This window comes from Sinocyclocheilus anshuiensis, unplaced genomic scaffold (assembly GCF_001515605.1).
Source record: "Sinocyclocheilus anshuiensis isolate Anshui unplaced genomic scaffold, SAMN03320099.WGS_v1.1 scaffold267, whole genome shotgun sequence".
NCBI lineage: Eukaryota > Metazoa > Chordata > Actinopteri > Cypriniformes > Cyprinidae > Sinocyclocheilus > Sinocyclocheilus anshuiensis.
The window spans coordinates 2307466-2319906 of NW_015552637.1; the positions used below are offsets into that span (position 1 = coordinate 2307466).

A 12441-nucleotide genomic window follows, 5' to 3' on the forward strand; every position below is an offset into this window, starting at 1 on the left:
CGAAACCTTGCTATGTGCACTGTGCTAGACTAACTGAGACTTGTCACAGCACTTGTATATTGTTGCTCTCTCGTTGCTCTGATTGCTTCTACTTTGTAAGTCGCTTTGGATAAAAACGTCTCCTAAATTACTAAATGTAAATGTAAATATATATATACATACACATATATACATACACACACAATATTATATGAATATAAAATATGTCAATTTTGTGTATATGTTATGTTGTATATATGTGTATATATATATCCTATCAATTGTTTTATTTAGTATCTTTTGAAGTTCACACGCACACGCACACACATAATGTAAATTACACTAAATAAAAGTTGACTTATCACTCAAAATTCAACAAAATACAATATTATATCAATAATATACAATATAAAAATATGAATAACTGTATGTGTAAGGCAACTGTTTTAATACATATATATATATTACACATATAGTAATAATTTTTTTATATCGTATACATATATGTATATGTAATAAAAGAATACAATAGAATATAATACACAAATTTTTATTTTGAATGGTGATGATTTATTACAATTTTTTTAGTATACATTACCATTTGGCTTAAGTGTCCAAATATTTTTGAGGCTACTTGTATGTAAATGCGAGTTTTGTCTGTAAAAGGGCATTTTTTTCAAGTAAATGCAGAATCTTCTTTGTATTTCGCTGTACACTGTTCCACTTGAGTGACAGAAAATGAAAGCAGAGAAAGACCAGCCTCTCCTCAATCTAGTAATGACCCATACTATCAGAATGTGTTTCTATGACGATTACACCCCCAGAATTGCATTTGCATGAGGATCAACATGGCAGAAAAAGGAAAGGGAGGGAGAGAAAGCAGTGAAAAATGAGCGAGAAGAAAGAAAGAATGCTAGAGAGAGAGCTGGTGAGAAATCGAGCTGGTTTTGGTTCAACAAAAACTTGAGACAGGATCGCCTGGGGACATTACTGTGTCCTTTTCACAGTGTCAGAGACTCAGAGCCACCTCAGGGCACTGAGGATTTTATTTGTAGTGTGTGTAGAACATGTTGTGAACTCTCCCTTGTTTTTGATACTTGTGTATATGCTGTTGTCATGGTTATGCCATGCCATAATTAGATTAGGAAAAAGGCTGTAATAAGCTCAGATTTGGCCAAAACTAAGTAAAGTGCTCTTGAGCATTGAAGTAGAAACAAGTTTCACATACTGAGCTTCACAGACAATACAACTACAGTCTCACGTGATTATGAAGGTCTGTATGTTCCCGGATCTGATTTCATAGGCATCTGTGGTGCATTGAAAAGGCACTTATGTCGCTCTGTGTATATGAGAGGATGAAGTGCTCCCTAGCCTCCCTATTATTCATTATAATACAGATTCACACAAAGAGACCAACCAGAGACCCTGGAGGTACTGAAAACATGGGATTGGAAAAGATGAAAATAAAATAAAATAGGTTAATATTACATTACAAATAAATAAAAAGAATGGCTGACTTGCACTGCTAAATGACCAAATTGTCTGTGGTGTGTCTGCTCCCTATTTGCTGGTGGTCTCAAGTGAACTTGTTCTCTATTAGTGCGTTGGAGGAAGGGGTCTTTGCTCTGGGGCTGAAACAAACCTCATCGTCAAAAACTCATAAAAGGAAACCACAATAAAGAACCTGTGATTCATTTATAAGAGAATCTTGGAGTGTCAGTTTGACAGCTGCACCGACTGCAGAGAGACACTTATGAGGCATATCATTCAGTATGTGAACAGGCCCATAGCTCATTCATCAAAATAGCCAATTTTTTTCAAACCTCAGATTTTGGCTTTTTAAATTAGGAAACAGGGTGGAACTGATATTTAATTTTAGAACAAATTCTTGTGGGAACTTTATATTAAGGCTGGAATACACTACACGGTTTTCCCCCTGATTTTCCACCGATTTACTGTCTTAAGAAGTTGACGTTAAGATTTTAAAAATTGTGTAGTGTATTCCAGACTTTATATCAACTGAAAAGCTAGAACTTTTCACACTGCGCTTAACCCTGGGTTATCATCGTTCTAAGCTCAACATTTAACCACGGGTAAAGGTACGTTTCACCCTTGCTCGTCCAATCAATGACACGGACAAATATGCTAATAAGAACGTTAACCCAGGGTTTGGGAGTGTACAGTATGAAACGTCAGTTTATGAATACCCAGGATAAATTATTAATCCTATGTAAATTATGAGCAGTGTGAAATGTGAAGCAAGATCACCCAGGATTTCTACCCGAGGTTAGAATGACCGAGGGTTACTATTTCAAGCCCTTTATTGTAGTAAAAACAACTAAGGAAACAATTTATGAAAATTTTTCCTTACAATATATGCATAGGTTATTAGGTTATAAGCCAGGATTATAATGCAATATAGTTTAGGAGAGAGTGATAGACATGTCTAACGGTCTAATATGAGTCTTAGTTGATACCTAACACCTCAGAAAGTGATGCAATTGATTTTAAATTCATGTTTGACAGGGAAATAACAGAAAGATGTGTAGTATTTTGGTTCACCCTTATGACAGGCTTGCCAGCTTCTGTAAAACATTGTCAGTATGCAGGTCTAAAGTGATGCAGACCTTTATGGGGCAGGTATCAAAAGCCATGCGCAATTCCAAGCAAAGCAAGAGATAGTAAGCGCAAGACGGCATCAGCCCAGGGAAAACAACGAAGGCTAGGACCACACAGGGACAAGGACTTTAGTGGTAAAAAGGTTTATTTCAACAACTGTCAGATTTTTTCTCTTTGTAGTTTATATTCCCAAAAAGTACAAAATAAAACAAGTACATCAAAGGATTAGAAATCACATCAAAACAAAGACACATTGTGTTTTTTCTTTATATCAATCCAAGCATTTTTTCCATATATTTATACATACTCACTGCATTAGTCAGACAAACATCAAAACCTCTCAGTAGCTTTTTCTTTTATGACAACGTTTTATATTTTAAACCCCGAATATGTTTTACTTTTTTCTTCTTTTTTACAATATACACCAACGCATGCCGTAATTCAGTTAGGCAGGGGTAGGTGTGTGTATATCTAAGGGCTGGGTCAGGGGCGGGTCGACTACAGGGCAAAAAGACTGCAACAAGGGGCGGGGCAGGAGGCGGAGACTGAGTGGGTACGAGGGGCGGGGTTTTTAAAGTTTTCTGTCATGTGGTGATGGTGTGGGGGGTGTGGCTGCTCGTAGCGTCTGCTGCTCGATGCTTTAAGTGATCGTGGACGTGGTTGCGTAGGGTGCTTTTGTTTCTGTTCTACATCATGTTGTTCTGAAGCGAGTTTACCTCCGAAGAGTTCTCCTCGCCCAGCACCTTATGGTTCTCGTGCTTAGGGGTGAGCGAGTTCTGGATGTTCAGCGACTCGTCCTCTTTGGGTGGGGGCACCTTCACGGGGTCCTCCATCTTGTTCTGGGAATTAGGATCATCCTGGGAAATGACAGTCCAATGTTAGACCTCTGCAACAACCTCAATTGTTTATTACGTCTCCCACTTTAATACATTTTTTTTTAATTAGATAATGGGCAATTGTAAATTTGTTAAATTATTACATTAAAAATAAATTAAATAAATATAAATAAATCATGCTCATAATGTACTACTTTATTAAAAAAAGAAATAAAAAGAAATAAATCCATTAAAGTATTAAAGGAGATGTTATGAGCATTCTTTATTCATTTACTTACTATCATTTGCAAATTATCCAATAAATGTTTAAGTATTTAAAATAAAAAATAAATAAATCATATTGCTCATTACATCTCCTACTATTTTAACAAAAAAGTTGTTTAATTACATAATGTGCAATTGTAAAGATATAAAATAAATAAATAGATAAATAAATAAACAAACATATATATATATTTAGTGTAATGTTCAAAAATAATTTCCACCAAACCAAAAACAAAATTTATATATTTAGTGAATAAATGTAGTTGTTTACATAAACATAAAATAAATTCAAATGATAATAATAAATAAGTAGATACTATTTTCAAAACACTTTGGCATCACATCCAAATAGTTGGAGTGTGACGGCACTGCGGGAACAGATCTCGCGTCAAATAAATTGATTGATTGCAGTTGGCTGAGGATTGATTGATCAGTGGCTGAGGATGTTTTCTCCTCTGGGCAGAGCGGAGGCTGTATGATCCACCCGTCCTGACACACATGCATACATGCAAACCCATCAAAACTCAAACAGCCCCATCCCACACTACTGTCCCGCCAGTGAACAGGAAAAGCCATGGACTGAAACAAGAGCTCTGGCAAGAGGAGCTCACCTGCCATAGCAATAAAGCCTAGCACTCTCTCTCTCTCTGTGGAATAACCATTCAGTGGCCTTTCGTTAATGCAGTAATTGAAACAAATGAATGATACAAAATCGACTTGTTTGAGGGATAACTTGACACCTTCAATCCAGTGATAGTGATGCTAGCATGTTTTTTTAGGGGAAGCTGGTTGAGCTAAACTAGTTTTGCTAGAAGCTAATGAAGCGTTCTGGTTCCTTGGTGTAGTTGGGTTAAGGCACGAGTGTGTCGCGTTTTGAACACGATTGAGACTACTAAAGATGATTTACTCATTCAGCGATGACTTAGATTGTAACTTCGGGCAGGATGTGGGGATACGCCACCTCCATGATTACTGGATAGAGGGCGTCCTTTCTTCCGTCGGCATGAAACTAGAAAATGTGCTTTTTATTTGTGGTTGGATGGGGAGGTGGATTACACTTCTCATGAGACGTTTGAGGGATTTTCTTTGGATATGAAAAGAGTCATGATGGAGATGACTGATGAGTATTTCTTTGCATTCTTCCTGTCAACATTAGCTATGCTATTAATGAGAAGTGGCGGCTATCATGTTGTTCTTATCATGTAAATGTGTTACTCTTTAATGCAGTTTCATATTAAGTTTAATTAGACAGTGGAGAGATTGCTGACAGGTATTAGCCAATCAAGACTAGACAAGATATAATGTGAATCATCCCAATAGTTACTTTTAAAACTATTTTTTTCTCTCTCTTGAATAATCATGTCTATAAATCATACACTACCATTCAAAAATTTGGGGTCAATATGATTAAAAAAAAATAATAATAATTTTATTCAGCAAGGATGGATTAAATTGATCAAAACTGACAGGAAAGACAGTTAAAATGTTACAAAATATTATATTTCAAATAAATGTTAATCTTTTGAACTTTCTATTCAAAGAGCTCTAAAAAAAAAAGTCATGTTTTCCACAAAAATATTAAGCAGCACAACTTCTTTTCAACAATAATACGAAATGTTTCTTGAGCAGCAAATCAGCATATTAGAAAGATTTCTGAAGGATCATGTGACACTAAAGACTGGTGTAATGATGCTGAAAACTCAGCTTTGCATCACAGGAATAAATAAAATTTTAAAACACATTGAAATACGAAACTGTTTATTTGAGTTGTAGTAATATTTTGCAATATTACAATTTTTACTGTATTTTTGATCAAATAAGTACAGCCTTGCTGAGCATAACAGACTTCTTTTTCTGAAAGAAACGTTTTACCGACTTCAAACTGCTGAACAGCAGCATTTATATTTTTTTAAAGGTAGTATATAAGTATATGCATTTTATCAGGCATTGAAATTTATATACTTGACATCATTGATCTGTTCTAAAACTGAGCTTTAGAAATGGAACCTAAATAAGTGTCAGTTGCAGTGAACGGCAAAGCTTTAAGGAAGGACACTGAGACGACAAGACAGGAACAAGGAAGGGAGACTGTACATTAGAATCAGAGGCTTCACTGGTCTATAGCACAAAACTGGAGTGGACAGAGGGACAAAGGGCACATGGGAATAGAGCAGTGGGTCCACACTCATATTCTGTGAATAAAGTAAAATATTTCATTGTATACATTTGAAATCTGGAAAGTGTTGAGGAGAGGGGTCAAATCTGCATTGATTAGTTGGACAGATCTAGCTTTTTCGGTGTACTAGCATGGTCCATGTGTTGTCTTAAAGAGATAGTTCACCCAAAAATGAACATTATGACTTTCTTTCTTCTGTGGGATGCCAAATGTTTGCTATTTGGTCACCAACATTCTTCAAAATATCTTCTTTTGTGTTCCACAGATGAAAGTCAGTCAGGTTTGCAACAACACATGAGGGTGAATAAATGACATTTTTGAACTGACCTCTTCCTTTAAGTCGTCAAAATCACTGACTGAAGAATATTCAGCTACCACTTCACTTATCTGACCTTTCTGCTCTAGTTTATATATGGTCTATTTCATTCCAAAACATCTGTCAAGTCACAGACCCTCCCTGAGGGTTTAGGTCTGTGTGTGGAGTGAGACGGAGAGAGAGAGAGAGAGAGAGAGAGAGAGAGAGAGCGAGAGAGAAATAATATGAAACAGAAACCTTGGGGAAAGATCTGTTTAATTTGCTCCTCACCAAAAACATCGCCCCTGCATGCTTGCTTTATTGATTTACACCCCGACTCATCTTTCCATAGATTTACTTATTATTTTTCAATTCCAACTAATTCAATTAAAAAACTTTTTACACATTTTGTCGCTGATGTAAATTCCACCGCAACATTTCATGTTTCTTATTCACACACTTACACTCACACTCTTAGTAACACATGCCCGGCCACAGTCTCGCATCCTTCTTGTCTTGAGAGATTCCTCGTTTCATGGCATGCATTTCATTTTCAGGAGTGTTTTCTCTGCGATGATGAGCTCCAAGCCTCCACGTGGCCGGAAGAGACAATCAATTTTGATGTCCTATATTGTCTGAAGGTCATGGAGTGTTTGAAAGGATTTGTAGAATCTATCTCATTCTTGATCTCATACTGGCATATTATATTTCTGCAGACAACTCTAGTTGAAACAATATACACCCACAGATATGAACTCCACTAATGGATGATTATTATATTCTTTAGAGGGACGCTCACCTAAAAATAATTTACTCACCCTCGTGTTGTTCCAAACCTGTATACATTTCTTCTGTAGCTGTTCTCTAAAAACCCCTTTTCTTCATAATTTTTGTCAAAACTAATTCAAGTATGGACCACTTTTGTGGTGTTTTTTTTAATCATATTTAGTTTAAAAGAAGAAAAAGTAATACAAGTTTGGAACAAATGGAGTAAATGATGACAGAACTTATATTTTTGGTTGAACTATTTTTTAAGACTTTAAATGGACCATACTGTTAGTTTGGTTTCACTATGATGATGATGATAAGAAGGGCCAGGATTGGTCAGTACAGTTTGATTGACAGGAGAACAGCACAATGAAAGGACAGCTGCTGTCCTTTGGGCGGAGCTGTGGGGTTGTAAGTCTTACCTCACAGTCGGGCTCCTCTTTGGTCTTACACTCCCAGGTGTATCTGCTCATGGTTTTCTGAGGGATGGGGGCATTGAGAGGATTATATACCTCATAAATATCATTTCCATTCAGAACGAGACAGAGATAGAGACTAAGACAGAAAGAAAGACACAGGGAAAGACAGACAGAAGGACAGGGAAAGGTCCCATTGTGTATAAGATCCTCCAGTGGTGAGAGAAGAGACACTGAATGGACAAGTGTTCCCAACCTTAGTGCCACTTATTTTGAGTTTTTTTGCTTTACCCAAGAATCAACATTGTGGGACTATGTCTATGGCCCTTTAACGTCTTTAGGTTCTCAGCTCGGAATCCAAAAATATACATACATTTACTGTGTGCTAGATTTAAAGCGATAGATAACACACAAATGAAAATTCTGTCATTATTTGTTTCAAATATACCATTTATCATTTTAAATTTGTTCATCACAAAGATATCAAACATATGGTTTAAAAAGATCTGAAATTTAGACTATTTTTAAGACAAAGAAATTATACAATGTGTATGTGTATGTGTGTGTGTGTGTGTGTTTTCATTTTTTGGCATAGAGATATGTATTTTTTTTTTCAAAAATGTCTCCTTTTGTGTTTCATGGAATAAAATAATATATAGGTTTGGAAAAACATTATGGTGAGTAAATAATAACAGAATTTTATTTTTGGGTTGTACTATCCCTTTAAAAATATGACCTTGAGTTGCACTACTATATATATATATATATATATAATTTTATATAATTATAATCAATATTCTCTTTAAAAAAATCCTGAGCTCAGGTAACTAAGACATTGAATTCATGTCCATTTTGCCCAAAGGTTTACCAAAAAAAAGTGCTAAAAAGTAGTTACTTTGATCTGACTGATGCATCCAGGCTGGAATTGATGGCAACTGCATAGATGGGTATATGCAATATAGATATTATACGTATTAAGAGTTTTTAAGACTGTTTTTATTAAACAATCCACCGTTGGACTGTAGTAAACATAATATGACCGAGGGTCTCAAAAATGCACATATCTTTTCTATTGCAAAAAAATACTGTATTTTCCATAGCTTTCCACTGCAATAATGTGTTTTCCAAGACACATCAGATTTGAAAAGAGAAGAAAGCTGTGTTATGGTTATCCCACAGAAGAGAATGACGCCCGTGTTAGATCTACATCTACCCATGCGGCAGACATGTCAGCCAAGTGTTACGCCAGCTATGGGCAGCAGTGAGACGTTGCATCTCAGATGTTTATCCTGCATTTTTCGCTCAACACTTCATTGGTTGGTGAGATCTGGCACAGAGAGAGCCCACTCACCCTCTCATCTTTCTGAACCAGGATAAACGAGTGAAACGACAGACAGGTATATTAATGCGATGCAGTGGACAAGCAGCAGCAGATCACAGGACCACTAGGAGGCCCGTGTGAAGAGTCAGACATGCAGTGGTGCAGAGGAAGAGAGAAGGGGAGCGGAGTGAGGGGGCAGGGGGAGGAGGGTGGCGTGGGTGGGCTCTCTCAGCGGAGTCCAAGGTCTGCAATCAGGGCACAATGCTGGAACCAGAGATGCTACCATTAACTCACCCTTAAAAATCTGTCATTGTGTGATCGCTCATCATGTTTGCTGTAAACAGCGACTAAGATATCTGAGTGGATTTCCTTCCCTTTCTAGACCTTAAAGTTACATTATGAATTATCTTTAAAACATATAATCTTAACTCTCTTTATTCCAGTTAAGCAAAAACACAAAATACAATGCGACCACATACACCACCATTATTGATACACCTACTGAGAAACCTAAAACATTAAATTAGAATTTACTTGTTAAAAACTTTATCTATTAAAATGGATAAAAATAATGTATGTAGTCCTTTTTTATATTTTTTTTACAAAATCATTTAACAAAAATTACTAAATTAAAATAAAATTATTTATTAATCACTGTAATTAATATTAATTAATATTAAATTAATACATTTAATTTAATTCTATTTTTAATGTAATCAAATAAATGAAACTGAATAATAAATTAAATTGTATTAAAACAATAACAATAAAATAATAATTAAATTTCCTGCTATCCTTATTTATTTTGTCTGTCGTTCTATTTTTTACAAAAGCAATCAATAAAACAAACACTAAAAATTCAAATGATGTTTTAATCATAAATTCATTATGTACAAATTGTAATTAATATTAATAATAAATTATTATTAATTAATATTATTTTAAAATGTCTAATTAAATCTCTTAAATTCTAATTTATTTTTTAAAAATCAATCTATTACAAATTAATAAATAATAATAAAATATTATTAAATTACATTTCTGCTATCATATTTTATTCAAAAATTAAATCAACACAAACTAATAAATTAAAATAAATAAAAAGCTTAATTACTATATTTCATAAAATAAAATGAATGCTAAATTTTAAATAATTTAAAAAACATACATAATTATTCACACGTAAATTAAGAAATATTATATTAATATTGTAATAATAAAATATTGCTTTAAAAAAATCATCCACACCACCATTACAGATTTACTGACAAACAAATGCAATTCTGATTTATTAAAAAAAAAAAAATCAATCAAATAAAATTACATAATTAATAATTAGATAAAAAAATTAATAAAATCATTTTATAGACTCAAACTCGCAACCTCTCACACATAAAACAAGAAATATTCCTTTATATTCTCAACTGTAACTTCACGGATAGGACCTAGAAACCTAGAATCACCTATAGCCAAATTCCAAAAGGTGCAAATGAAATTATTCAATGCTGTCGCTTGCGTTTACATTTAATACAAATGTTCTGGGTGTGTATGTATATGTATGTGTCGGGGGAGAACGTGTCTTCCAGGTCTGCCTCTGTATCGATTCTTGCATGGGATCAATAGGGCCGCTTTCCCACGAGTCTCTTAAACCGCTGTTAAAGAGCGTGTCTACAGGCTAGACTATCCGCTCATCTAGAGACACGGTGGGGCAGATGGATGGCCTGTCGGAAAGAGGCTGACAGACTCGGGTCAGCCACAGCACCGAGCCCCACAATTAACGAAGCATCCAAAGCGGCGCTTGCAACAAAAAAAACGCCAGCTTTTTTCGCCGTTTCCCGGTTACCCTGTTGCTATGGTAACAACTGTTGCCTCAGTAACCACACTCCTATCTGAGAGCAGACCTTTTCAGCGGAGAAAACGCTCCCATCTCTCTGTGCGCTGTGCACCCCCTCCCTTACCAAAGGTTACGCTCGGGGTCCATGCAGAGAGGGGACGGAGGGGGAGAGGAAAGAGAAAGACGAGAAACACGTTACCTGACAGATAATGTTATCATAGTAAGCCAAAGCACGGGCATGAGGGAGATTAGGAGGGGTGTCGCAAAGTTTCCTTACATTTGGATGGGAGCCCTCAGCGATGGTGGACAACGAGAAATTATCATTGTGGTGCTCCGAGGAAGGACGGTACTTACTGCTGCGAGGTCGGGGAGAGGGGGAGGCGGGAAAAAAAGGGAAAAAGAAGAAAAGTGATGGAATGGAGGGAGCATAGTGGGAAAATGAGAGGTATAGAGAGACAAGGACACAATGGAAAATACAGGGGATTATGAATACAGAGGTTATGAAGGACAGAGGAGAGAAAGAGAATAAGAGAAGAGAACATTAGTGCAATTCTATAGGACTGCTTTGGAGGCAGTAGTTTAGACACACATTCAGTACACAACCTGTGATGCAACATACCACATGACAAATCATGCCTTTTTCTCAAATTCAACAAATATCAAAGTCTTTTCAAAATATTAGAAGTTCTAGACATTTCATCACCATTAAATGACCTCAAATGAATTAATAAATTAAGCTTCCTGCATGGGCTTATGTGTAGATTGCAGTTTCTTCCCATTTCCTTCTCGACTCTTCCTGTTCTTAAATAAGGGGCTTTCGCACTGCGTAGTTCTAAGAACTAGTCAGCAGGGTTGTTCTTAGAGAACCATTTCCCCCTCAGGCCGTTTTCCTGGTTGCATTCGCACCGGCAGCGGGAACTCTGAAGCGGCCAACAGCGACGTCTTTATTAGCGGCATTTACAAACGTCAACAACCAGTGAATGGAGGATGCCGTGATCGGCGCTGTTTTTGTTGTGTGTCGTGGGTTTCGTGATAACGGAGATGGAATATAAACGCACAATTTACGTGATTGAAAAAGCATGAAAATCAGACTGAATCTCCTATGAAAACTTTTAGTGTTATCATCGAGGCTGCAAAAAGAACACAACGCTGCAAACAACAGGTAGCCAAATGCCGTTATCGCAGTTTTCCATGTTTGTGGAGTAAATATTTTTACATGGCTTTTTAAAAATGCTGGGTAGCTGGTGTTTCATATGTATTTGGCCAATCAGTGCACACTTACGTCACTGGTAGTTCCTACAAAACTGTTTTATGCTGCGTTCAAGTCCTCCTGGGACGTTCATACTTACGAGTTGACAAGTCGTAATTATGACGTCAGGTGCGTTCAAGTCAGTTTAATCGGCACAAGATGGCGGTGTACCTTCTTTAAAAAATTACATGTGTGTATCTATATATATATATGTAAATATACATATATAAATACGTATGTATATGTATATGCATATATATATATATATATATATTTAATAACCTGCATCATTGGCTGGCAGGGGATAGATGGACAGGAAACTTCGGACAATATTACTATTTTTAAAGGCTGCTAATTAATATGATGGCTCATATTATCAAGTTAAACTATTTCATCTCTTGTTTTAAAATAAGTAGAAGATGTAAATAAATAAATAAATTAATAATCAAATTAAAATAAATAGAATCAAATAAAAGATATTAGTATTTAGTATTGCTGTAACCTGAGTGTTTACAATTGGAAAAATTTTTTTTAAATAAGACCTGGTATGATTTACTTCCAATATTAGCAAATTTACATTTAGTCATTTAGTAAACGCTTTTATCCAAAGCGACTTACAAACAATGACAACAGAAGTAATCAAAAATGTTATGATAAAAAAAAAAAAAGATTTCAGTTGCAGGG

The 12441-nt window shown here is 35.7% G+C and overlaps 1 protein-coding gene across 7 annotated transcripts in view; it reads right to left on the reverse strand.

The window, feature by feature from the left end:
• Positions 1-3166: 3166 nt before the first annotated feature.
• Positions 3167-12441, reverse strand: part of LOC107666839 (chondroitin sulfate proteoglycan 5-like) — a 38716-nt gene continuing 29441 nt past the window's right edge. Inside the window, exons 4-7 of one of the 7 annotated variants that reach the window (XM_016458334.1) lie at positions 10786-10864; positions 7360-7416; positions 4606-4707; positions 3374-3455 (exon numbers count right to left, since the gene is read on the reverse strand). In XM_016458334.1, coding sequence (XP_016313820.1) covers positions 4621-4707; positions 7360-7416; positions 10786-10864 — 223 coding nt within the window. In that variant the 3' untranslated portion in view covers positions 3374-3455; positions 4606-4620. Of the gene's footprint in view, positions 3456-4605; positions 4708-7359; positions 7417-10707; positions 10865-12441 lie in introns of all 7 variants that reach the window. The other 6 variants (XM_016458332.1, XM_016458329.1, XM_016458331.1 and 3 more) reach the window with 6 other exon arrangements.